This window comes from Ailuropoda melanoleuca, chromosome 13, assembly GCF_002007445.2.
Source record: "Ailuropoda melanoleuca isolate Jingjing chromosome 13, ASM200744v2, whole genome shotgun sequence".
Classification (NCBI taxonomy): domain Eukaryota; kingdom Metazoa; phylum Chordata; class Mammalia; order Carnivora; family Ursidae; genus Ailuropoda; species Ailuropoda melanoleuca.
In genome coordinates this window covers 86,871,613-86,898,586 of record NC_048230.1, presented here as the reverse complement: position 1 = coordinate 86,898,586, position 26,974 = coordinate 86,871,613, and the positions used below count along the sequence as shown (strand labels likewise).

General features: G+C 47.2%; 2 protein-coding genes across 4 annotated transcripts in view; one reads left to right on the top strand and one right to left on the bottom strand.

Annotated features, from left to right (window-relative positions):
- BFSP1 (beaded filament structural protein 1) overlaps nt 1–4,295 on the top strand; it is a 72,326-nt gene extending 68,031 nt beyond the window's left edge. For all 3 annotated transcript variants that reach the window (XM_011232105.3, XM_034640434.1, XM_019805783.2), the window contains 2 exons: nt 1,132–1,217; nt 3,172–4,295. In XM_011232105.3, coding sequence (XP_011230407.2) covers nt 1,132–1,217; nt 3,172–4,112 — 1,027 coding nt within the window. In that variant the 3' untranslated portion in view covers nt 4,113–4,295. The remainder of the gene's footprint in view (nt 1–1,131; nt 1,218–3,171) is intronic.
- Nucleotides 4,296–11,455: 7,160 nt separating this feature from the next.
- The window catches only part of PCSK2 (proprotein convertase subtilisin/kexin type 2), a 257,585-nt gene continuing 242,066 nt past the window's right edge, over nt 11,456–26,974 (bottom strand). The window contains exons 10-11 of the mRNA XM_034641611.1: nt 25,355–25,593; nt 11,456–15,400 (exon numbers count right to left, since the gene is read on the bottom strand). Coding sequence (XP_034497502.1) covers nt 14,914–15,400; nt 25,355–25,593 — 726 coding nt within the window. The 3' untranslated portion in view covers nt 11,456–14,913. The remainder of the gene's footprint in view (nt 15,401–25,354; nt 25,594–26,974) is intronic.

Below are 26,974 nucleotides of genomic sequence, written 5' to 3'. Positions count from 1 at the left end.
ATCTCCCTGCTATTTCTTATGTTCCATAAATGAGTGAAACCGTATGAAAATTGTCTTTCTCTGCTTGACTTATTTCACTTAGCATTATCTCCTCCAGTCCCGTCCATGTTGCAGCAAATGTTGAGAATTTGTTCTTTCTGATGGCTGAGTAATATTCCATTGTATATATGGACCACATCTTCTTAATCCATTTGTCTGTTGAAGGGCATCTTGGCTCCTTCCATGATTTAGCTATTGTGGACAATGCTTCTGTAAACATTGGGGTGCATATGGCCCTTCTCTTCACTACATCTGTATCTTTGGGGTAAATACTCAGTAGTGCAATTGCTGGGTCATAGGGTAGCTCAATTCTTAACTTTTTGAGGGACCTCCACACTTTTCCAGAGCGGCTGTACCAACTTGCATTCCCACCAACAATGTAAGAAGGATCCCCTTTCTCCACATCCTCTCTGACATTTGTTGTTTCCTGCCTTGTCAATTTTTGCCATTCTAACTGGCGTAAGGTGGTATCTCAATGTGGTTTTGATTTGAATTTCCCTGATGGCTAATGATGTTGAACATTTTTTCATGTGTCTGTTAGCCATTTGTATGTCTTCATTGGAAAAGTGTCTGTTCATATCTTCTGCCCATTTTTTGATTTGATTATTTGTTTCTTGTGTTTTGAGTTTGAGAAGTTCTTTATAGATCTTGGCACTTGTTTACATTTTATCTCCATTGCTTTATCAGTTTTTTCTCTATTTCTATAATGCATATTATTTTTTTAAAAAAAGAGTTGGAGATATCATAGCCAGTGGCCCTAAATACTTCACCCTGGGCTGGCTACTCCTTTATTAAAAAAAAAAACAAACAAACAAAAACTCTGTTCAACAGAGAAATGGCATCTTTAAATTATAAGAAATCCCCATTTTACAATTCTCCTATATGTGTGTTTCATAGTTGATGACTTGAGCTCAAAGAAATCCTTCCCATCCTCGTCTAGTGTATAAATATATATGTGGTTCATGAAAAGTCTGATCTAAAGAAAGCTTTCCTCATTTTTGCTCACATTAGAGAGTCACTCTTACCCTCGACCGTCTGTTTGGTTCGATGAATTAAAGATGGTGACCATCCTCTTTTTGGTTCTTTCTCCAGGCTGAGCTCGGCCTTCATTGAAACTCCCGTCACCCTGTTCACCCCAAGCCATGGAACCTCTCTCAGCTCTTGGCTTGGTGGGAAAGGTAATGCTCCCCAATCCTGGCTTCTGCTATTTTCCATCATAGAAAAGCAGGGGGAAAAAATCAAATAGCTTTCGTCCTGAACTTAGCGTTCATGCTTCCTTCTGGTCCATCTAGAAATTAAATATTTTGTGTGAGGTCCTCTCTCCCTCTCTGATACACTCCCTCAGGTGCTGAGTGACTGAGCCAGAAAGTTTACAAGGAGAAAAATCAGATGGGGGCATACACCACCTTGGGAATGGCATCCTGAGACCTGAAGCATTTCACTGGGGAGAAAATATAATTCAGTGTTCACATCAGCAAATGAAATGAGCTCTGCTGTGCAAAAGTGCTTAATCCAGGGTCTGGGGCAGAGTAGACACTCAGCTACCGCGCGTTTCTCTTCTGTTCAACTGAGCAGAACTGGCTTGGCTGGCAAGCACGGCTTCCGTCGTTAACATTTGGTCCTCTGGGGTTGGTGTCACGCACTTGGGAGATATTACCTCACGACGAAATCTCCCCAGCGCTGAACAAACACAGTGTTTTGGGAGAAGAGAAGATCATGCTGTCGATTGCTCATACCTATAGTGCCTTCAAATCCAGGTCCCTCAGAAAGCTCAGAGGGGTTTTAGAAATGGGGTTTCAGAGTTAGAACGTGGAGGAGAGGGCAGCTGTCCTAGGGCTGGCTCTAGAAGCATGCAGCCACACCCAGGGCCCTGTACGCGCACTTGGCTTAGTGCTCTACTGTCCTGGTCTTGAAATCCTTAATGATCTTGAACAGGGCCCCCCCTGTTTTCCTCTTGTGCTGGGCCCTGAAATTCCATAGGAGCTCCTGCAGGCACCCCCTGCCCGCATACCTGCCCCCAGCAGGCTTCCTTGACGTGTCCCTTCCTCACTATGGCTTCATGGCTCATTTCTGCCATTCCCTGTTCACTCAGCGCTCTGAGTCACCCATGCTAGATGCCTTTGCTTTGTCCGTCAGTCCTCTAGTTCATGGACAGAGGGCATGCAGAAGACCTTTGAGATGAAAAAGTTAAAAAAAAATCAGCATGCAGATTAGGTTGAAAAGCCTCATGGACGAGGGGAGGTGAGATTGTGTATGTTTTCTTGAACTTTCCATTTTTCCTTTTGGCTGGTCTGAAGAAGTGAAGATGTTGAGAACAGCGGATTCCTATTCTTTCTTTTTTTCTTTTAAGATTTTATTTATTTATTTTAGAGAGAGAAAGGGGTGGGGAGGGGGCAGAGGGAGAGAGAATCCTCACAGACTCCTGCTGAGCATGGAGCCTGATGTGGGGCTCCATCCCAGGACCCCGGGATCATGACCTGAGCCAAAACAAATAGCCAGTCACTTAAGCAACAGAGCCACCCAGGCAGCCCAAGATTCCTGTTATTTCTGAATTTAATAATTGCCTCCTCTTCTTGCCCAGGAGGAAGGGGATGCCGCCCGAGGGGTGTTTGTATTTATTTAGCTTGAGATGAGTGGGGAGCAAGGGAGATCAGTTTGATTCCCACACCCAAAGCCATCCAGAACACATTAGAGATCCAGGCAGCTCTGCAGTCTCTCCTTTGGAAAAGTGCAAGGCGAGGACGACTGTGTAGAATGAGTTCCACTGACTAGTATGTGTCATGAGCTCCGCAGGGGCTGCGGTGAGGACACTGAGTGTCAGGAAGTTGTACCCAGTGTGATGGGCACTGTGAGTGTCAGAACAGGCAGCACCTTCCCTCCCCTCTACAAGCCCAGAGGGGTCAAGCGACCTTTCCAAAGTCATACAGCTGGTTGCAGAGGTGGGACCTTGATGTGGGTCATGGATGCTGTGAGTCAGACCCAGGCATCTTGCCCTGTGTATGGTAAACTCTACCCCAGTGCTAGGCACTGGTCTCCAAGACAGCCTATTTTTCAACACATACGTTTTCTTCCTCTTTCATTGACGAACTTGACTTATGCTCCCTCCTGCCTCCTCCCCACCTTTTTTTTTAGATCTCACTAGGGCTGTGCAGGATATAACAACAGCAAAACCAAGACAAAAAGGTCTCCCCAAGAACATTCCAAGGAAAAAGGAGATTATAGCTAAAGACAAAGCTGACGAAAGTCTGGAAGACATACCCCTGCAGGGTCCAGAAGACACAAAGCTGGTTCAGGTGGTTCCTGAAGAAGAAGGTGAATCCCAGCTTGAATCACGAGGTGATGAAGCAAGTCCCCCAACCCCAGAAGGGGTTCCGGAGGATGTGCCAGATGGAGGGCAGATAAGCAAAGCCTTTGGGAAACTATTCAAGAAGGTCAAGGAGAAAGTGAAAAGCCCCAAAGAACCTGAGCCCCCAGCTGACCTCTACACCAAAGGGCGGTACGTGCTAGTCTCCGGGGATGCCAGTTATGTGGACCCTGGGTTCTGTTCGTCCTCCATCCCAGCCAAAGGTGGAGTGGTCATTTCCATTGAGGACAGCTCTCCGCGTCGTGACGGCCCTGCGGAGCCCTCTCCTGAGCAGCCTGGGCCGCCGCTGGAGAACGGACAGGGGGATCTTCCGGGGAAAGAAGGTGGACAGCCATCCGACCAGCACACTGCTGACAAGGAGGATGAGATTAGTGCCGAAGGACCGAAAGGGCCTGGGGAGAAACAGGAGGACCAGAAGGAGGATGAGGAGTCCAGGAAGCCCTGTCCCGTGGTCACCCCTGGTCCGGAGGGACCATCTCCACCCCCATCTCAAAGGCCTGGGGTCGGTCAGGGTGGATCTGAGGGGCATGGGACTAGGAGCAGCAGCCCGCAGGAGAGAAGCGCCCCCAGGACTTTGGCATATGAGAAGGTGGAGGTGATGGAGTCCATCGAGAAGTTTTCAACAGAGAGCATTCAGACGTATGAAGAAACAGCCGTCATTGTGGAGACCATGATTGAGAAGACAAAGGCAAACAAGAAGAAATCGTGAGAGAAGAGCTCTTAAAACGCCTGGGCTCCATGGGAGACAGTGTCTATGGGGCCACCGTAGGGGAAGTGCTTTGATATTTTAGAACACATGATAAGAGTGAGGGTTCCTTGTTTGGATTAGACCATAGTTGGCCCGTCTGACATTGCCAATGAAGCCTTAATTAAAAAGTTTTCTTTGCTCGCACACCCTTTGTCTAATTAACAGGGGCCTTGGGAGTGTAGGTGGGTCAGCCATGCTCAGCACAGGGATGTGTCATGTTCAAGGGCCATCAAACCCAGCTCCTTTAAGGGAAGAGACAGGCTTTTCCTCATGAGTCATTGAGAGACGCATTAGAAGGTCAGGGAGTATCTGGACTTCACACAGAAGCATGCTAGTTGATGCACTCATGGCTTTTTATTGCATTTCAAGTACAAACACGTGCTCACGTGCACAAGGATTTTGTTGGAGGCACATGATGAAATGTATCTGTCCAGGTTCAGGTTCAGCGAGAAGCTGATTCTGAAGCAAGGATTGGAACATAGTTTCTTTGGGGTGTGATCCCAGGAAGAGCCAGGAGGAGAATGCCAGAGGGAGACGGGGACATCAAGGCAGCCAGTAAGATGCGTGTGCTACCAGATCAGCTCGTGCTAGGGGCACACGGAGCTCCGTCACCCCGAGGGATCCTGGGAAGCGGAGTAGAACACATGCCTCAGAGTTGATGAGGGGGCTGGGCTCTCCATCCACCTACCCCTGCCCGCCGGTGGGCAGGGTTGCTCCCGGGGTGCTCGCTTCGGGGGCCGAGAACACCCACACGTGCAGAAGTACGGGTGCAGGTGTTTGGACCCCAGGCATGGAAATACTTGACAATGGTAAAGGCTTGCGAGGAGCAAAGTGGGACCCCAGTGCCAGCTGCCCCAGCCTGTGTCCCCAGGGTCCTTGTGTCTGAGTTACTGAAAATGTTCTCACTCAGAAGTTGCGATCCTAGGTCAGGTTTCAAAAAGCAGAATCATACGTCATCACGTTGTTCCTTGTGGAGGGGTTGATTAGTCCAACCAGCATTTATGAAGCATATACTGTGTGCCAGACAGCGTGCTGTGCCGACGAGGGGAGATTTCTCAGGTTTTTCAATGATCTCAATGACCGTAATGTAGTATACCATAATACACGTGTTTGCATGCTCGCTTGCACACACATGCACGCAGACATGCATGTGAGCATTCAGGTACTTAACTGTGTCACATGCTAGGAAACAAACTATTTTAAACTACAAATTTTTTTAATAAAGATTTTATTTATTTGAGAGCGAGAGAGAGGCACAAGCTGGGGGAGGGGCAGAGGGAGAGGAAGGAGCAGTCTCCCTGCTGAGCAAGGAGCCCGATGCAAGATGGGATGCAGGGCTCCATCCCAAGACCCTGGGATCATGACCTGAGCTGAAGGCAGACATCTAACCAATTGAGCCACCCAGGCGCCCTCAAACTACAATCTTTACAAAAACTTCTATGTTGCCTCTAGGTATCTGTTTTTCTACTAACAGTGCCCCCTCCCCCTGCCTTTTTTTTTTTTTCTTTTTACTTATACTGGTTGAGAAATTGCTCCTTCCCTGTGTGGATGCTCATAAGGGCACTGCATCAATGTGCTTAAATGGATTATTGCATCTGCCTAAACAAAAGTATCTGGCACAGTGACACGTTATTCGAGAAAATTGATGGAGTCGTAAATTACATGCTATTATTTCTTTGTTATGAAAAATAGAAAGAATACTAAAGAGTCACCTTTCCTATCTATTTAGAGCATTAAAAAACGTTGTTTTGAATTCATTTGAGGTTTTGACTTCAAGAAAGAAAAATGCTTTTGTTGTTCTTTCCAAAAGATGAATGGAGGACCCACTCCATTGCACATTTTTGAAATATTTATAATTTAAAAGCGTAAGAGAGAATGATGGAAACCATTAGCCAGAGCCCAGAATGTACTAGGAATTTGGATCAGGGTGCATATTATATTCAACATCACAACCACTGAAGACTTTATCTCTTCCCCATTAAGTCTTTTTATTGTGTGGACTGTATGTTCAGTTCATATTTTAAAAGGCAAGGGCATCTTTTTGCAAAGGAAGCTTATTTTTATATTATATTTAGTCCATCATCAAAAATGGATTGGGGGCCTGTTCTGTGCCACACATGGTTCTGAGCACTGGGGAGATAGTAGAGAAAATCAGATGTGGTTCTGCTCTCACAGACAGGACATTCTGCCATGGGGAGGAAGGAAATGCACAAACAGGCAGATAACTAAATAAGAACTTCAGGGAGACGATACTAGGAAGGGAACCAACAGGGCGATGTGTAAGAATGACGAGGGGTCTACTTTGGATTGGATGGTCAAGCAAAGACCCCATAAATGAGGTGACATGTGATCTGAATGGCAAGGTGGGCCAGTCATGTGCAGGGATGCGGGAAGAGCATTTCAGGGAGAGGAACTCCAAGTGCAAAGGCCCTGGGGCAGGAATGGACTTAACCTGTTCAAGGAGGAGAAACAAAAGGGACTGTAGAGGGACAATGGAGGAGGTGAGGTCCAAGAGGGAGGCAAGCACCAAGAAAACACCATTTCCTGGCAGCCTCGCCTCAACCTCAAGCCAGGCTCACCATGTGAAATGTGGGGCTGCCTGCAATAGGCACTTCGGGGTCTAACTGGGCTAGTTGTCTCCAGTCCCCCAGAGCCCTGCTTGCTCTTTTCTTACCTGCTTCTCTTCACTTACCCTGCTTGGATCTGTTTTCCCCAGGGAGCTGCAGTATGGGTTCACGTTCTAGCTTACCCCTCTCCCTGAGGTCTCTGGAAACAAAACCTTCAATTTTATAAACAGCATTCCTTGTCAGTAAACATGGGGACTCAAAGCAGGCCTCCCTGTAGCATCAATGACAAGAGGACACCAGAGCTTCGACAAGCCCCAAGGTACCTAAATGCCAGCACTGCAGGTGGCTTGTCCTAACTGTGAGTCTGGTCCCAGCCTCCTCTTCCCTGACTCAGCCTCAAGTCCAGGGCTGAGAGTCTCCCGAAGCTGCCTCCCCCATAAAGAAGCTGAATCCCAGCTGCCCACTCCTCCCATTCACCCAGCCTTCGATTCAGTGACCAGTCACTGCTGTCCTGTGAGCTGCCCTGGGTGCTGATCCCCCAGACCTCCCCTGACCCTTGCTGTTCTAGTTCATGCCTACTTCCTCAGGCTTCTCATGCCAAGCACATGCGAGTCTGCCTTAGGGGCTGGTGTGGTCATAGGAAGTCTATACACCTGACCTGGCAGGCTGGGAGCACTTGACCTTCGTGCTCCCGGGAGCAGCCCTCAGCCAGGATGGACAGGACCTGGTGCCCAAATACCCCAGCTCTCTCTCCCCTCCATTGGGATAACTCAGGTATTCTGCACTCTCCCCAGCGAGCTTCAGATACCACAGAGAAACCCACTCACCCATATGCCCCGAATCAGTCTCCCTCTATCCCTGTCTTATATTCCTGCTCCCTGTATCTAAAAGCTCCTTTCCAATAAACGGCTTGACCTTGTTTCAGACTCAGCTTCTGGGAGGACCTAACCTAAGACATCTGCTTGCTTGGCATGTGCCCAGCAACAAGCCCCACTCCTCAGGGGGCAGCCCAACTGTGCTGAGGAGCGGCTCCTCCTACACTGGGTACAGCCTTGATCAGATTGTCAAGACATCCTGCCTTCCTCTGGCTGTGGGTGGGCAAGTGTCTCAAACCAGACTCACTGTTGGAATTGGAAATCCGAGCCCAATAAAACTGAGGCTGGAAATTCTGGAGCTGGCCGGTGATGGGGGCGTTCTGATGCTCTTCCCACTCATTCCCTCTGTGTCTCCCTCTCCCTGGGATTGCTCCTATCTCTATCCCTTTCCTAGGCTCATTTAGCCTGGTTCTTCAAACTTTCCTTGAGTTCTGAGAGCTACTCCACATGCTTTGGACGTGCTGCTTATTTGTTTCCATTAGTTAGAGTTGGGTTTTGTCGCGTGCAACCTCAGAGATCCCAAAGCAGACCCTATGCAGGGTCCTGGATGCACGTGGTATTAGAGCCGTGATCACAGGAACTCAGAGTGCTATTAGGAAGCACCTGTCCCCTAGCTACAAGCCTGCCCTCCCCACACTCCGGTGCCAGGGCTGGACCCTGCACCCGTGTCCCTGCTTTGCCACTGTCTCCCTGGGAGTAGAGGAGGGAAAGGCTGGAGGAGGGGGAGGGGACCTGCTCCTTCTTGTTTGTCCTCATCCCCCTGCAGCAGCCATTCCTTTCCGTGGCAGCTGCCGTATCCAGTTTTCAACTTTTCCAAAATTTGCAGAACCAGCCTCATTACAGTCCCCACAGAAATGCTTGCAGCAAGCAGTTGACACCCCTCTTCAGAGGTCTGGGCCTTCCAGGCCGTGCACCTGCACTCATGCACCCCCTCTGGGCATGTGGGGGAGTTGGGTGGGTGGTGCCCCACCCAGGGACTCCACCATGGTCCCAGAGAGCTTCCTTCCCCTTCACCGTGAGCCCCCGACTTGCATGTATTAGACTACTTGGTCCGTGTTCTTTAGTGTTCTCTTTGCCTTTCTAATTAAGTAGGTCACACATCTTTATACTCACTTTATCGTGCTTAGGTCACTCTTTCCTGTTAACATCATGGGTGGGATTCCTCCCTCCTGACTGGTGCAGGAAAGGGTGTGAGGCAGGGAAGGGAGACACCAACACGGGCTGCATTAACCGGCCAGCCACTGCCGTGGGCACCTGGGGCTCCATCCCACCGGGAACCCCTGAAGAGACCAGGTAGAAAATCTTCAAACTGTCCCAACAGGAGGTGAGGAAGCTGGGATATGTGTGCACCAGCTCCCATCCTTCCACAGGTATGGGTGGCCCCAGGCCCGGGGCCTTGATTCCCGACACTTCTGCCTGTTGCCCATCAGGTCCAGTGCATCTCTGCAGTCAGAGAACACCCCCAGCAGAGAGAGCATCCTCGGCGTGTGTGGAAACGGTCTACAGGTGACCTCTGGGCCAGGCCAAGGAGCTAGAGCGGCAAGCGTTTTCTACAAAGGGCCAGATTACAGGCTGTACAGCCTCTGTTAGGGCTACTCCACCCTGCTGCTGTAGCACGAAAACGTGCTAAAATTCTACAGTACGGAAGCCCACAGGCATGACTGTTTGCAATACAAGTGTAGTTATAAAAACAGAAGGCTGGGTTAGGTCTCTGGAGTGTAGTTTGCTGAGCCCCGAAGGTAGGACATGCTCCAACAGGGTCTATTATAAAATAAATTTACATATCAGAAGGCATTTCTAACCTGGCATCTCTATTCGTTTCTTCCTTTCCCTTTCATGTTGGAAAGCTCCATTTAGGTCTCTCCTTGACTTAAATCTTATAAGAAGACATCTCCAAGCAACCATTAGAATCTAGTTTTCCTGCAATTTTTGTACCATAGGTTTGTAGTTGGGGTGTTGTTGGTGAACGAAGTCATCTCAAAACTCATGACATTTGGCACGTCGATGATAAAGGATGTCGTTCAGATACCTTGATTAGTACCAATGCTTGACTTCAATTTCTCATGCTTGGACGAAAGCAAATAAATGCCACAAAAACCCCACACTGGCTTATATTTTATTCAAATGAACAGGACTTTTGAGTTGAGATGTGTGCTCTTCCCTGAGATCCATCCCTGGACAATAACTCTGCTGTGCTGCTACCCTCACTAGTCACACCACCCCTTCGCTTGCAAACTCGGATCCCTGCGATCAGGAGCTGCCTAGCTGGCTTATCTGTCACCTGTGGTCAGTCAGCAGCTCCAGAGGGGAAAAAAACCAAGTTGCAGCCTCTGCCTTCTGTCCAGCTTGGAGTAGCCAGTGTGGATCCTCTTGGGTGCAGAGGGACATCTTTGACCCGCTGTGAGGTGGGTCACCCACACTTGGGATGGCGAGGGCAGGCTGGTCTGAGGTCTCCATGGTGGAAATCAGTGTCAGTTAACATCCAACCAAAGGAATTCCCAGACTCATTGGCTGTTGGGGCATCTAAAACTCTGCGGTCTGAGATTTCCAATCACCCCCACCCCACCCCAACCCATGCAGTGCCCAACATGAAGAATTCAGCAATACAAAGTCTTCATCTCTTTGGGCCACATGCTTTTCTCACCCTCAGTTCATTCTATCCCCAGGTTCAAAGCAGTGAGACTCTTCTAAGAGGAAAATGAGGCTGGCAGGCTGGCTTGGAGAACTTGCCTCAGGTTAAACTTTGATTCCTGGTCCCTTATGAATCCACAAGCAAATTCAGCTTTCAACTGGAGTTTTTTGAACTCAAGGAAAGGGTCTCTTGGCAACTAAATAGAGAAGAGACTAGTGGAAAAACCCAAGAACTACTTAATTTGCAATGGAAAGAGGGGATCTTTCTCTGGAGAGATCCAGGTACTGGTATCCCTTGTGCTCGTTATCCCCTCTCCTGGTGTTAATGTCCTTGGGAAGCCAAATAAGGCTCAGGAGGCTGTGGGTGGGCATGGAATCTGACCATTGGCAGGTGGGTGGTGTTGATGGGGGGTGGCTTCCCATGCACTGGGCTCTGTCCTCATTAGACTTCAGCTCTTCAGAGACTGGAATTCCCCTTTATACCAAGCCTGTGTGTTTCCCTACCCTTAACACTTCCAGATCCCATCCGGCAACTTTTGTTCCCCTGTTTCTCCATTTTCGTAAGCTCCCACATGCTGAGCGTTGGTCCCTCTCCCCACCTTTTCTGTTGACTCAGTCCTTCTTTGGAGACAGAGAACCACCCAGCTGGCTGCAGCCAAATCATCTTCCTTGGTCCAGGACACATTCTGTGCTGCTGTTATTTCAAACTCTCAGAGTTTTTAGAACCCCTCATTCGCTCTCACAACCACTGTCTTTAATCTTGGCATTTTGATTTTTAGAAATTTCTATCAAATTAAACTCTTTGCATGCAAGAACTTACTGTGGCTATGAGTGCACCAATTCCCCAATTAAGCATTTCCCTCTCTAAATCTAAAATGCTGAACTATGTTTCCCAAAGCTTCTGTAGTATGTGGTTTTCAGTCCAGCCAATGAAAGGCATCGATTACATGAAAACCACTCTTATTAATTTTAAGTGGAAATTAACAATGACAGTACAGTAATAACACTATAAGAATGATCAGTTTTAACTCAATCTTTCAGAAGTCAGTTTTGAGCTTAAATATAAAAAAGCAGCATCTCGGTTTGTCACAACCTCAGACTTTGGACCTTATACCTTCACTGTCTGTTTTTGGTCATAGCCTCTCTTAAGATTTTACTAATGGTTTTGAGAAGTATTAGATCATAGGACACATTTAAACATTGTTTTTACAACGAACCATGGTAAATACACTAGTATTTTATTAAAAACTATTAAGATTGCTAGAATAGCTTGTGGTCACATGGGTGACAGCTGGTTTGTAATACTGTTCACAGTACTATCCGTGAAGAGAGGTGGCCATGTAAATCGGTACTTAATACATTTTAAGAGAATGTCAAGCTCTCTCCGATGCTCGTCAAGTATTCCATTAGATGTCCTACATTTCCCAGCTGCCTTGCATTTAGGCGGGGTCACTGACAGTATCGGCCAATGCAGAGTAGCTCAAATGGCAAGTGTGTCTCCTTCAGGCTGAACACAGGAGTGGATAAGAGTCCTCCGGGGGTTCTCTTCTGTGTGGCGATTTAGCGGTCTTGGGTATGATTACAAACCATAAGACTGAAGATTAAAGCAGCCTGACTCCCTGAGTCTGTGGCCTCGGGGAGTCTCCTGAACCCTCAGAGGAATTCATGTGAATGATAATTAGATCTTTGCAGTGTTAAGCCACTGAAATTTGGGGGCTGTTTGTTACTGCAGCTTAACTCAGTCTAGCTTGATGAATATATTCTAGAATAGTCTTTCTAAAAGTTTTTTGACCATGACCCACAGTAAGAAATATTTACCTTGTAAGCCAATACACACATATACACACAGGTACATTTTTTATTTCCAGACACACATCCCCCCCCCAATATTTCGATTCTCATTAATATGCAGGATCAATTCCATTCCATTCATTTCGTTTCTATTCTATTCTGTTTTATTCTATTCCAAAATGTTAGTCCTGACTCCCTAAATTTTTTTTACAACTGTTTAATGGCATATAACTTGAGTTTGAAAAATGCTGCAGTAGATCGTAATTTGTATGTGATTTATTTGCTAATTTTAAATCTCTCAGGCATATTTTATGAAAGCAGGCTTTTTAGATCTCTCTTTGGCAACTTTTTATTATTATCTGCTCTTAGAATGGATGAAAGTGTTTTTATGTAATATATATCACATCCCACATAGTTTCTGGAAGGTAATGTTTTATTGTTGAGTCTCCTAATTTACAATATGTCTTTTTAAATTTACTTATAAAATTTTGTCACAGGGAGTAACAATGTTGACTTGATTAATCATTATTCACTTATTTTTATTTTTTAAAATAAATGATTATAAATAACTGTCTCTTGCATTAGGATCAGGGATATCTTAAAAACCTCACTAGCTAGACATATTTCTGTGTTAATACTGGTGCAAAAAATGAAATAGAGGCCAAATATTTTTATATAGCACTATATATATATATTTTTATATACTGTATACTCATATCAAAACTTGCCATTTCTATTAAGAAGCTGATAAGTTACTCTCTAATTTCATAAATTACACCACAGCTGTGAAAATATGGACAACTATTTTATATTTTTGCTGCTATATAAGATATTTAATGTTTATACAGAAAGCTGCAAAATTACAGAGGTGATACAATGGGAATCAATGAACATTTTCACCTGAATTTCCACCGGCCTTTTTCTTCAGCCAGAATCATCTTGATATTCTCTGAATATTCTTTTAGAGATGAATATGGTGTCGGTTTCTTCAATAAATACACATACACACATTTTAAGTATATGTGTATATATACATTTATACAGTGTATATATATATATATATATACACACACACACATACACACATGTATATAGTTTACATATGTATATATATTTCTGTGTGCACTTATACACATATGCACACATAATGTCCTTTGGTTTATTTTCAGACTGTTAATATGAAATGAATTTTTGATGGTTTCCATTAATTTTTCTTTAAATCTAAGCTGGTTTAAAAAGACCTTCACAACAGGTAATAAACTTCTTTTAAAAATCATAAATATAATCACATTTTAAAGCATTATATAGAGAAGGTCATATGGTGTTAGAGAAGACAGAAATTCATGCCAATATGGGGGGGGGAGAAAAGAAAGAAAATGGGTTTTCCAGAGTTTTCTCTTAAAGTTGCCGTCTTCAAGGAATGGAACCTAGTGCCCTTGTGTTGCTGGCTTTAAGGAAAGGAACTCCGAGCTTAGCTACACACTTCTGTGGGAAGGGAGAAGTGCAGCCAGAAGTGGTTAATCAGTTCCTGGGAATCTAATCAAACCAATAAAGGGGCCAATCCTTGGGGAGAAAAACAAAGTAATGATGGGTCCAATAGAAAGCCATTTCTATTTGGTAGTGAAATGGTGCTGTGTCTTTCGGGGTCGACAGGGGGAAGAGTGTGTCACCTTTGGGTTGCATGTTAAACATCTCCACGGGTTGCTTAGTTGTCAAACGGTAACTGTGCTTTCCCTACAGAGGTCTTCTCTTGCTTCCTTCAGGCCTCACGTTGTTGGGGGTTGGGTCAGCATTTCCCCCCTTTGGCGGAAGAGGCTCCACACAAATGGAGGTCCACATCTTCAAACACTCCCCCTTCACCCTTCACACACCTCTTCCAGAACGGAGGCCATTTCCCCAACACATCAAAGAATCACAACCATTTGTTTTAGAAATCGAAGCCCAAGTATAAGTGTGCCCAAAATACTCATCTCGCTTCTCAATCTGATTCAGAAGCTCTAAAGTGATTTAGGAAGAGGAACATTCCCTGTGTTCTAAGCCACTGAGCTATTCTTTCCTAGACGTGTTGCCAGACTTGCCTTGCCTTTTTTCTTTTGGATAGCTATGTGAGAAACCCCAGAAAATTGGGGCTGGCATGATTTCTATACAAACTGAGTAATTCGGGCTTCTCTGGCAAATTCTACCATAACACAGCAGCAGCTGGTGAAAAGGAAAGCCACGCTACTTAGGTTTTATATGGATCACACTGGCTGAGTAGGACAAGTTATGCTGTTGGCGTTGGTGGTACGATTTCCAATGCTCATACTTTTGGACACTTTCTTCCCCAGCCAGTGACTGGGGCCGCCATGGATGCTGTCTTTTGCATCACACACCCCCTTCATCTATGTCACTGAAAAATCTTGCTAAGTTCAAAACATTTTCCCCCAAAGGACTTACAGCATCTGTTGTGCTTTAGAGATTCAGAGCTCACCTTCTGTTATCATCTTTCCCTTTTTATGTAACAGGTCCTCAGTCGAGACCATGAATAAACGTTCTTGGAGTCACTCTGTGTGGCTTTTTAAATGCATTCTCTTCTCAGATATGAACAAAATGGAGGAGAAACCTGTCCCAGTTTTGTTTGCTGGCTATCACCTATTTGAATGACACAAATAAAGAACTTCAGAGTCACAAATGGGACATAGGTTTTGGTTGGAACACTGTATTTGGGGCATAGAAGTAAAAAGATGGCGTCCATTGTGATGAAAAGAATCATTGACAGTGAGCAAAGCTTCAGATCAAGAGGGTGGAGTCGCTTATGTGAGGGTGACAGTAGTTGCTCGGTTCCTGACAGAGGGTGGACCAAGGACAGAGAGGCAGAGATGGGGGAGGGAGGGAGGTGGTCGAGGCCCGGCTGCAGCCCTAGTTCTTGTGCAGGATGCTCTTCAGGCTTCTCTCCACAGCTTCGTCCAGCTCCTCCTCCAGCTCCTCCTTCTTGGACATGGCCAGCTTGGACTGGTAATCCCTCACAACCTGGTCGATGTAAGGCGCGCTCTGCGTGCCATGCAGCATCAGTGTCCACTCCTTCAGCACCCCCTTCTGGGCTGTGCTCCCGACGAACCCCAGCTCCAGGGTCCAGGTTCCTCGGGCGTCTTCCCCCCAAGTGTGGGTGGTCATGAAAGGCCACTTGTCAAAGCCCACCTTGGAGTCGTCATCCCTTGGACGCCGGCTCAGCAAGATGGACTTGGTGCCCATCGGGGAAGTCATGTTGATGTTCAGGTCTCCTCTCCTGGTGGCATTGACTGTGATGACAGCTTGGACGTGCTCAAGGTAACGGACGAAATTTTCTTTCCCCTCACACGCATCGGTGGTGAGGCTCAGCACAAGCTTGCCAGTGGATGGTATTTTCCTGAGGGCCAAGTGATGAGGAGATATGGTAAGGGATGGGCACACTGTACTTAGAGCTTGGAGGCAGCTCTGGGTACCAGGAAGAGCAGGGGCTTTGGGGCTAATCAGACAGACCAGCGGTGCGAGCCTGAGCACCTTGCCTATGCCCCTTACCTATACCTTTTGTGTAGAAGGGAAATGGAGCGGATGCTGCTCACGCCCTTCTCGTTTCTTCCACGCCCCGTCTGAGTTCACCTGCAGCTGCGGCTCCCATGTATTCTGACTGGTTCCCACCTCAGGTAACGGCATCTCCCAGCTGCTGTCTTGGAGCTTCCCCCCACACCATGGGAGCCTGCTCAGCCGAGGTGCTGAGCAGCCCCAAAGTGTCAGGGATTGAACCCCACCCCCTACCAGTGATTTGGATAGAAAGTGATAGATGAGCATACACTGGCATCCCTGTTCTTCAGTGGGACAACTCAATGTCCCCGGTGGGATTGAGCCTATCACCCATGGTGGCAACTTGCTCATCAATGCACTCCCGACTGGCTCTTTCCCTCCTCCCTGTCTCACATCTCCAGTCATCACTGGTGTTTCCTGGGATCATCTCTCAAAAAATTGTCAGCACCCAAGTCTCACCTCTGGGTCTACCTTTGGGACAGGAGCCTTTATTTGAAGTGCTAAGTATCTTGATAAATAGAAGTTATGGCTATTATGATTGCTATTTCCATTATAAAAAAAGCTGAAATGGGGTTAATTAATCCTAGTGAAGGAGCACCCCTTGAAAGATCAGGGGAACTGGGAAGCCTCTTTTGTCACAGAGTTGGAGTACCGTGGAGGGTCAGTCTAAGCACTCCTCAACTGACTTTCCACACAACCAATCTCCTTCCTGGATACGGCCTCCTTGGAAGGCAAGGTGCTCAAATCATCTCGCTGCAGAAACACAATAAAGTAAACTACATCAGAGGACTGCGCAGTGTAATGGAAAGACTCCAGACTTCCGGAATAAACCTGTTTGGGTTAGAGTTCTCTTCTATGCTTAGTGGTCAGGAGAGCTTGGGCAAATTATTTAAATACTTTTAAGTCTCGCTGTCATCACGGATGGGTTTTGTGAGATTCAATCAGACCACGTCCAAAAACATGGAGCACAGTGCCCGGATCATGCATGGTATTAGCTCCCCTTCGTGGGCTTTCCCCTATGTGAATATCCTCCCTTGACATGATATTTTATTTTGGAGCATAAAATGGTGGGTATTTTAAAACATACATCTTGTAGAGCCCATCTACAAAAAGATGATCGCACACCCAGCTCAGAGCCAAGCCTTGGTTCAGCATGACCCTTGGAACCAAAGCCACAAACCTGGGAGGGCTTGTTGAAGCTTACCCTGTAGCTCATTGGTAAAGTCAATACTCTTCTGAGGAACTTTCAAAATATACGCTTTAATAGTTTCGCGGAGTGCTGCTATTACACGCACTCTGCGTAGAGGCTGATGCTGAATGATGCATGAGATACCCACTGGCCACGGGGATCTGGTGGTGGTGGTGGAGGTGGGGTACCACGTTCTGCGGAAATCATCCAGTTTGGTGGAGAGCAAGCATGAGGCCAGCTCCAGAAGTCAGAGTATGCAAGGTTGCCAGCTAGATCTCTCAAAAAAAAGATGATATTTACTCACAACACGGTCAGAAACGTAATAGGTGAGCTGATACAGGACCAACAATCATCCAGGCTCTAGCCCATAGGTAGCAATGTGGGTAGAAAGAAAGTCCAGTTATGGGCAAAGCATTTGAACTACCTGAGCTCATTTTCCTTACCTGTACAATGGAGATATTACTTCCTACACAGAAGAATTGCTGTGCAGATAAAATATACACACACACTCATATACATCATATATTCACAAGTGTCTAGGCCAGAGCTGGCCAATAGAACTTTCTGCAACGATGGAAATGTTCTCTATCTGCACTGTCCAATACTGTAGTCACTGGCCACATGTGGCTATGGGGCATTTGAAACGTGGCAAGTGTGAGGAACTGAATTTTTAATTAAATTTAATTTTAATAATTAATTTAAATTTAATTGTATCCAATAGCCACCTGTGGCTGGTTAGTTGCTTCTATACTGGATAGCACAGATCTCAATTATTGGCATATGTTCAATTTGAACGTGAGGCCAACACCCCCACTCATTAGGAAATTTCCCGGGCTTCTGTTGTAAGCACGTTCCACTTTTGTCATGGCTCACAGGCTCTGGGAAAAGCAGCCGGGAAAACTGTGGATCCCGTTCTACAGGTTTGCTGGTCACCTTGCTGGAGGCTTCTGGAACATCCAGACCTCAGGTATGAGTGAAAGGCCACGTTCTACTGTGAGATTCTACACAGATAGACACGCAGATCCAGAATGAAGGCTTTCCTTTCAGAGTGGAGCCTCAGGGACTCTGGAACTTTCCAAGAAGCACAGCCGGAGAGAAGAGAGGATGATGGCAGAGCCCACACCAAAAAGAGACCCTGGCTCTGAGTCCTGTGTCGAGTTTGAGCCCCTTTCCTATCATTCAGGTTAGGCCACCTTGAGAAATTCAAGAAGCAAATTCACAAGCCGACAACTAAAGACTGTTACCCTGAGTCATAGTCATTCTAGGTATTACAAAGCATCACTAGTCATTTGTCAAATGCAATACTTCCTATTATCACAAGGATTCAAAACACAAGCTGGAATAAAAAAAAAAAATCTTTTTTTTTTAATCCCCATTTGCACCCAGGGCACTTATGCACTGGAGTTCACCAGGTGACAGTCCCTTTACAAGTCAATTTGGAATCTGGCAGAAAAGTGACGTTGCTTCCCTGGGAGAAAACTGGAAATATTTCTTTGATTGGCTAAGAACCAGAGATGGGACAGCCACTGTAGCTGGGAATGAGATCCACAGCCGACATGCAATGGGGGTTCCCGTAAATGAACGAGGGCCGAAATGATCTCTTAGGATAGAAGGAGAGAAATCTGTTTTGGACCAAACTGGAGACGACCTTCACTCACACCATCGCTATGGGGGCTTCGGCTGATGCAGTCTCTCATCCGGATTCCCTCCACAGCCACCTTGAGCTTTGACTACTGACCCTCGGCGGCCCCCTTCCCTGCAGAAGAGGAAACTAGAGCCCAGGCTGCCTGCCGTTTGGCCTAAGGGATGAGGGAGTGTATTTGTGAGAGGGTTGGAGGAAGGGATGGTTGGCATTTTGTCCTCATCTTGGAAAGCAGAAGACAGACTGCAGTGGGCACAGACACACCACCTTGTGTTAGGATTCGTAAACTCTCTCATTACCTTGGGCTTGGGGTGTGTGCAGGTGTTGAAGGCCATTCCAAGTCCCCCAGGGAGTATGGCTTGTTTAGTGCCCTGGAGGCATTGCCTGCTCCAAAACCCTGCCAGCGCTGCCCTGCTGTGTGAACTGCCCACTGAAAGCCGGGAGAGTAACCCCAGAGAGAGCAGTGGATTCCTCTTGGAATGTGAAGTCACTTTGAAATGAAATTAAAAGGCTTGGTTGAATTGCAGAGGAGGCAAGCTTGGGAGAGAGAGAATGCCATTCTTCCTCTCTCACGGAGGCTTCTCAGTGGGCATAATGCCCTTGGGAGAGTGGAGGAACATATTTGCCGGTGTTTCTTATTAGTTCTTTTTTTGGCTCACTTGTATTTTCTGATTTTCCTACAGTGACCATATTTTGCTTTTATAAGAAAAGGAATGCAATCCATCCTTATTTTGAAGGAAAAGCAAATCCTTATTTGCTTAGGAAAAGTCAATTTGTAAGGTTGAAATACGGGGCACCTGGGTGGCTCAGTCTGTTAAGCATGGGAGTCTTGATTTTGGCTCAGGTTAGGATCTCTGGGTCATGAGACGGAGCCCTGTATCGGGATCCGTGCTAGGCATGAAGCCTGCTTGAGATTCTCTCTCCCTGTCCCTTTGCACCCCCCCCCGGCGTGTGTGCGCGTATGCACTCGGGCTCTCTCTCTCTCTCTCTCAAAAAAAGGTTGAAATAGGAAATGGTTGCTTGTGGAAACAAAAGAGACTCTGCTGAGATCTTTAGTCATACAGACCACGTTCCAGAACTCATCTGCTGCAGAAAATGAGGTACCCATCACGAGGTGTGAGCTACTCTCTGAACTTCTAGAGAATATGTACAGAAGTCTCGTGGCCAAGTCCTATAAAAGACAAACTTGGAGACCTGAGGATGGCTTATATATTCACTGCACATTGCTGCAAATAAGTGGTCAATTGCCTCGTGTCTAAAAATAGTCCCTGCTTCCCAGGGGACACCTGTGAAATGCTATCTATGTTCTGAATCCTCAATTGTATGATAGAAATAATTAGTTATGATGCGACAGTTGTTTTATTAGAATAATAACGATACTGCTAATAACAGCCACCCTTAAGGGTCTTAGATGTCTGCTCTGTGGCCATCACAGAACACTCAACAGGGGGGCGCTGTGAGGTTTTCTCTTTCCCAGGTGACAGCAGCCGGTGGCATTAACTCACACAGGATAGACTGCAGCTCGGCTGTGATCCGTCTAAGGTCACACAGCTGGTTCGGTGCTGGGCACATCCTCTTCTCTCTCTACCACGCTGCCTCTGGCATTCCTATCAGGTTTTAACATCCACTTCCAAATTCACTTAAAATTCACAGTTTGCACAGCCTCCAGGGCGTGGAATGAACAGTGCTCTTGGGTGCAGGGGTGGGGGGGACGGTCTGGGGCAAACAGCTCACTCAGGGCCTCAGTAGTCGGGGGACACGTGGCTGCCCCTGGCGGGTGAGTGGGCCTGGCTTTGCTCTGCTCACCGCACACGGCTGGTTCTGTGCAGACACTCGCGGGCAATTGCATTTTTCCTTCGTATTTTCGTTGAGCACCCTTCCCTGACTCTGTCGATAAAGTTGCTTCAGAAAATTGCTTCTCAAATTGGCTGCTTCTCTGGGAAGAAACCTAGAAACCTGACAGTTGGCACTCACCCCGCTCGGGGGCTGTTTCTGTGCAGCCCCGCACGTCCTCGCAAGTGGCTGTCGATGCCTCTCTTCCGGCCCCTCAGTAGCGTGATTCACGGTGACGAGGGCCTCCTCTGAACATCAGCCTGGGCGCCGCCTAAGGACCAAGCTGTCCCAGGCTCTGAGTTCTGCAAGAAGCCCATCGGCCCTGGAGCTCACTCACCCGCAGCAGGTGTGCCATGGACGCGGGTGTGGACGGTGCCTAGGGGACACAGAGTCCTCCATCCCCAGTCCCCCTGGCCGGTCTGCTGGTCCTAACTGCCCCCACTTAGCCATCTTCCTTGTATCCAGGCGCTGCTGGCCGAACAGTCACTCATTCAGAAAATACCTCCAGGTGCCTGCTCAGTTCTAGGCACTGAGCATGTAGCAGTGAACAAGACACACTAGGTTCTTGCCCCCTGGAGGGCCCAATTCTGGTCCGTGCTCCAAGAGCTTTCCCGTCTCCTCTCATTGAAAGTCAGGCTGCTGGTATTGGATAAAGTTCCCAGGTGGCTGTGAGCTGCTGGGCCTTGCATGCCCTGACCGTAACATGATGGACTCGTTGCCTCTGGCTCCAAGTCCAGCACTGATGGAGATCACGACAGTGTGTTACACACACTCAGAAACAGAGAGACACACTGTCTCTCGTCACAGCCGATGTTCTCCGCCTGCTCTCCTCCCTCCCCCCACCTCACAAATGCACGGAGCCTGAGGGTCATGAAGGATCCATCCTTGTCTGGGGCGGCTCGGAAGAGAAGGCCCGCTATCAACGTTCACCTTGACTGAGCTGACCGTCCCCCTCAACACTGCAGCTGCTAACGCCTTTCTGTTGACCGTGGACGGGCCCTCTGCCCGTGCCTGAGCCCTGCGTGGGCCCCTCCCGTGCTTCTGGAGACGAGCAAACGCCACACGCCTTTCCCTTGCTCTCAAATCTTCCCCTCTCTGCAACAGGGAAGGAGGTCCCAGGCCCAGGACTTCGGCAGCCGTTGGAGTTTCTGGTTCTGTGAACTAGAACCATTTACTCCATCTTCCTGAGCCTCCTGTTTCCTCACCTATGGATGAGAGTAGCCACGCCAACCTCCTGTGGGAGAGAAGTGTCGCCTGGCCTGGCGACTGTCTCAGAGCAGCTCTTACTAGGTGGCAGCACTGTGCCGGATGCTCCCAGGGCCACCTGAGGGAGCCCTCAGGGTTGCTGGAGGGCCCTGTCGTGGTGTGTCGGTGTGGGGGGAGCGAGCGGTGGACCTGCGTGCAGGGGACACTGGGGGAGGCACAGGCCAAGCCGACTGGCCCGGTTCTCTTTCAGGCTCGACTTCAGGACACCCTTTCACAGAGTTGTTACTCGATTTACACTTCCCGTTCTGTTTGCGTTATTTAGCATTCTCCCCAGGACGGTGAAACTACCAGATGGGCGTCAGAGCTGAGCCGTCCAAGATGGCAGCCACCAGCCACATGGTGCTATTGGAACTTAAACTAAAGTTAGGTCAAATGAGCCACATTTCTAGCGCCCCCTAGCCACGGGCTACTGTCTAGACACTCAGACACAGAACATTTCCACCGTGGTACCAAGGCCTTCCAAATCATGCAAACAATTGTTTTGAACTCTAAAGAGGGCAGTATAGCGGTCAGTACCCATTGAATGTTGACTTTGGAGTTACCCTTCCCTTTCTCATTTGGACGGTGGTTCCCGGTCTCATCTCTGTTTGGTCACTCTGTTTGTAGACTCTGGCAGTGACAGGGTCTCCAGGACAGAAGTTATAGAGTTTGGGAGGAGTGGGCCCACCCGCTAGGTGGGGGTTTCAGAGTCCGCCGGGAAGGTCTTACTGGAGAAAGCCCCCAGACCCTTCTGATATGTGCTGAGCCTCACCAGCTCTCCAGTGGGGGATCACTGAGATATACGGAGAGGCCCCTCAAGTGGTGAGGTGCTGGCCTCAGAGTGCCTGGGTTCAGATCCCAGTTTGGCTGCTCAATAGCTAGGCATGTCCTCAACCCATCTGAGCCTCTCCTCACCTGTAAGGACACTGCCCAGCTGACAGCAGGGCTGCCTGATGTAGCGCCTAATGTCGGGCCCGAGGGCACCGTAGGCGCTCCCTAAGGCCAATGTCGTCTAATGAAACAAGCAGGGGGTTACAGATGGGCTTTAAGTCCTGGTCAGACCTTTGTAGCCTTGAGCACATTTCTTGTGCTTTCTGCATCTCGGCTTCCTCTCCTGTTTTGAGGTAACAATGATTATACATACATCCTGGACTTACAAGGAGGAAACATAAACAGTTTATGTAAAAGGCCTCACACCAGCACCCAGGAGGCCCTTCTCCCTGAGACACAACTGGGACCACTTTGCTCTTCACTCTGCAAAATATTCACATCGTGGCTGCGTGAGGTCAACAGGCTCAACAGGCTGGCTGGCTGGAAGCTTGGCCGGATGTCAAGCACGTGGCACATAGTAGGTGCCCAATAAAAGCTAACTGCTTCTTTCCCTTACACTTACAGCCTCCATGACCTTGACAGAGTCAACCAACTAGTCTGGGCCGCAGTGAAGTCTCTCTGACCAGGCAGAGGGGCGCAAGGATGAACAGAAGTGATGTAGGTATGTGGCAGCCTTGGGAAAATGGACGGGAATGCGGCCGAGCAGCTGATTTTATTGGCACATGAGGTGGGGCTTATGCAGCACTGTTTAAAAAAAATTATTAGAGAAAGGACTTGCTCTGATGCTTTCCTTCTCCACCCAGTGCTGACGGCAGCTGCGCTTACGAGATCATGGTCTGATCCATGGAAAATGCACACAGCTCTGCAACACCCACTTGCTGCCACTTTCTGGGGGCCTGGCGAGTGAACAGTGAGGATGCTGGCCCAACACTGGGTGGGACATCGGGAGGAGAGTGTGGGCCCCACACAACTTTGAATTCATATAGGAATCAGACAATTATGGTATCCAAAATTCCAGGAGATTATCATCTTTCCTTTCCCCACAGGACTGAACTGGGAGCGTCCAAAGTCATGGAGGAGAGCAAAGGGCAAAGTGACATTTACTGAGTGCCTACTAGGTGCCAGCTTTACGTTTATGTCTTACTAAGGTCTCCCAGCAGCCTGGTGAGAAAAGAGTTATTAGCTGCATTTTACTGGTGCGGAAAGAGAGAAGAGCCTTTGGTTTGGGGACATAAGGAGAGATTTCCAGTTGGTGTAAGAATTTAGATAGAAGAACCCCCACCCACATATTAATTTTTCTAACTTAGAAGGAAAACGTAGCTTCTCCTTTGATTTTGAATGCAAGCCTCATGCCAGAGCGGTATCAGCACTTCCTCAGAGTTTGTCATCCAAGAGCCCAGAGATGTTCATATCCCATCACAATGACTGCCAGTATCTTGATGTAGCATTTCGGTCATCATTGCTGCTCTGAAATCATCATGGCCATTAGGCTTGCCACTGGGAGCTTTTTAGGTAACGTGTTGATAAGAGAAAGGACAACTATTACTTCATCACAAATTTGGTCAACAAACTTTTATACCTGGTTTTCAATATCATTGGCTTCCTTTGTGGTCCTATGTATTTTATCTAGTGCATCTAAAAACATCGTATGGAGATGGGGTCCACAGACTTCACCATCCTGCCACGGGAACCAGGGTACCAAGGTTGAGAATTGTTAAAAGAGAGGTCAAAAGTATGGTCCAGTTTGGTGGAATCAAGATTGGAATCTAGGTCTGTGTAACTCACTACAAAACTCCAGAAGATCCAGGACCGAGGGCGAGTGGAGAGGAAGGAGTACTGTGAGAGTCTGACTCTGGCCGGGCTCAGATGACCAACAGAAGTGAGGCTGAGGTGAGGTGGTTAGAGAGATGCAGTTTATCATTATTTAAATGACGTAAGCATGGGTGTACTCTCAGAATGGGCTACTACTACTCACAGGAACTCGGATGGATCTCAGAAACGGAACGTTGCGTCAGAGAAATGGGCACATCCATATTGTGTGATTCTAGTTAGATAAAGTCCAAGAAGTGGTAAAGCTAATCTACAGCGGCAGGAAGGAAAACAATGGCTGTCTACGGGACATGGGGATTAACTAACTGGAAGGGGGCACAAGGAATCTTTCTGGGGTGATGGAATGTTCCATCATTTGATCAGGTGGTGGTTACCCCAATGTATACATCAAAACTCAAGTAACGCATTTAAGTTCTGTGCGTTTTGTTGTATGTAAACAATACCTCAATTGAAAATAATGATGATGAGAATTGCTATTTCCATCTTACTCATGAATCAATGAGGACAGAAATGAAATAAAAAGGGGTCCTCGTAGTCCAATCCTCTTGCTGTAATGGGAAGTAAATAGGGACGTAGGTGCAGGTGACCAGCACGCGGGTTTCTGTGTAAACTCAAATCCCTCCGAATGGCTATCCATCTCACTCAGCATCAAATCAAATCCTCATGTTGCCTCACAAGTAGAACGAATAAGTAAATTACGTTATAGTCACACAATAGAACATGATTTAGCAATGAGAATAAACGAACTACAAGTACACACTAAACATGGTTGAAGCATTCTGAGCTAAAGGATCTAGATATAAAGGAGAAGATATATTCCATTTATATTAAGTATAAAATGGGCAAAATAATCTGTGGAGTTAGAAGAATAGTGGTTACTTTTGGGGAGACGATGATGGAAGGGGACACGAGAGGCTACTGGGATATCGGTCATGGTCATAGTCTTTACTGCTCTGGGACCTGGTTACACTGGTTGACTTATGCACTCAAAAATAATGGTGTAAGCCACCGAAACAGTAAAGGATCACACCTAAAACCAGGGGTTCTTAGTCCCCTAATGGTGTTCTGTGTACATGGGGTCCCCCTGGAGTTGTGCCACTCTACAGCTCTGCATGGAAGCTGGTTGTCCCTGACTCAAATCTAGTGCATCTCAAGCTGAAAGAGAGGGAATCTGATATTGTTGCCCAGGCCATGGTACCCTCTCTGGGATATTTTCCACGTGCACTTACTCAGGGTCCTGCACGGAGCCTCCCACACAGTGGAATCTCTCAGGCACGGTTTTCCAGTCTTTCGCCATTTTCACCATGGCGCCCGCATCAAGGACCCCGTAGCCAAAGAGGTGATTAAACTCCAGGCCAACCCCATTCCTCCGCCATTGATGGACCTCGTCGTGAAGCTGATTCCGTTTGGAGGTGAGCACAGTCAAATGCTGCATGTCTCTCCAGGTCAGGCCCAGGCTGGATACCAGAGGCAGAGAGGTTCAAGAACAGGGCAAGGGGGGAGGGCACAAAGTGAGAGAGAGAGAGAGGGAGAGAGATACGATGACTAAGGTAGAACATAGACCCCCTGTAGGATTTTGGAACATCTATGAACCCCCAAGTTAAGGGAGAATTTCCACGTACCATTTAGAGCCATTATACATATAAATTTAAAAATCTTGACTTTCTTACTTAAATTTACTTCAAATGCACATTTTAACACACACCGGAATGGCTGAAATGAAAAAGACTGACTGACAATAGTAAGCGTTGGTAGAGACATGAAGCAAGTGGAACTCATATACTTTGCAGATGGAAGTGTAACTTACTGCAAGCATTTTGGAAAATGTTTGGCTGTATCTTATGTTATCCAAAGGTCTAACCTATGTCCTAGAAGTTCCATTCCTAGGTATGCATCCAACAAAAATGTGTGTATCTATCCACCTGACATGGGTACTGGAATGTTCATTAGGCCAAACTACCAAGCCCCCCCAATGCCCAGCCACAATAAAATGAATAAACCAACGGAGTTGTATTTGCAGGATGTGAAATACTGTCCTACGAGAACAACGAGTGATCTACAGCTACTCTGAATAATACAGATGGATCCTGCAAATAGAATGTCAACCTAAAGAATCCAGACCCAGAAGAGAACATACTGAATTATTCCATTTGTTTAAAGTATAAAACCAGGCCCAAGTAATCTGTGCTGTTAGAGGTCAGGTTAGTGGTTAGTCTTGGGGTGGGGGACTGGATGGTGGTGCAAGGGAGCTTCTGGGTGCTGGCAGTGCTCTCTTTCTTGATCTGGGTGTTGGCTATATGGATGTGTTCCATTTGTGAAAATGAGGCTGTCATTTCTTCAATGGCAGAGACTGTGTCTTCAGCATATTTGTATCCCCAGTGCCCAGGACAGCAGCCCTTGGTACACTTTTGTCCTCTGAATAAACAAATCCGTTTGCAAGTGCTACTGTCTTGGGAAATCAGTGTCTAGTATTATTCATTGTCTGTGTTTTTCAAAGTGCAAGTTAGACCCATTTGTGGGCCAGGAAATCAACTTACTGCATAGATTACCAGGGCTGCACATTAAAATCTTCTGGTGATGACATTTAAAATCCCATCACTTAGGCCACATCTTAGACCAATTAAGTCAGAATCTCTGGGAGTGGGACCCAGGCTTTGGAAATTGTGAACACTTCCCAGGTCATTCTAGTAGACAGACAGCTAAGCTTGAGAACCGGTGATTTAATGAATGGGACTATCATTAAAAAATGAACAGAACAGAAAAGAGTAACAGGAAACTATTTTTCACGAAACTCGTGTGTGTGTGTGTGTGTGTGTGTGTGTGTGTGTGTGTTTGTGTGTGTGTGTGTG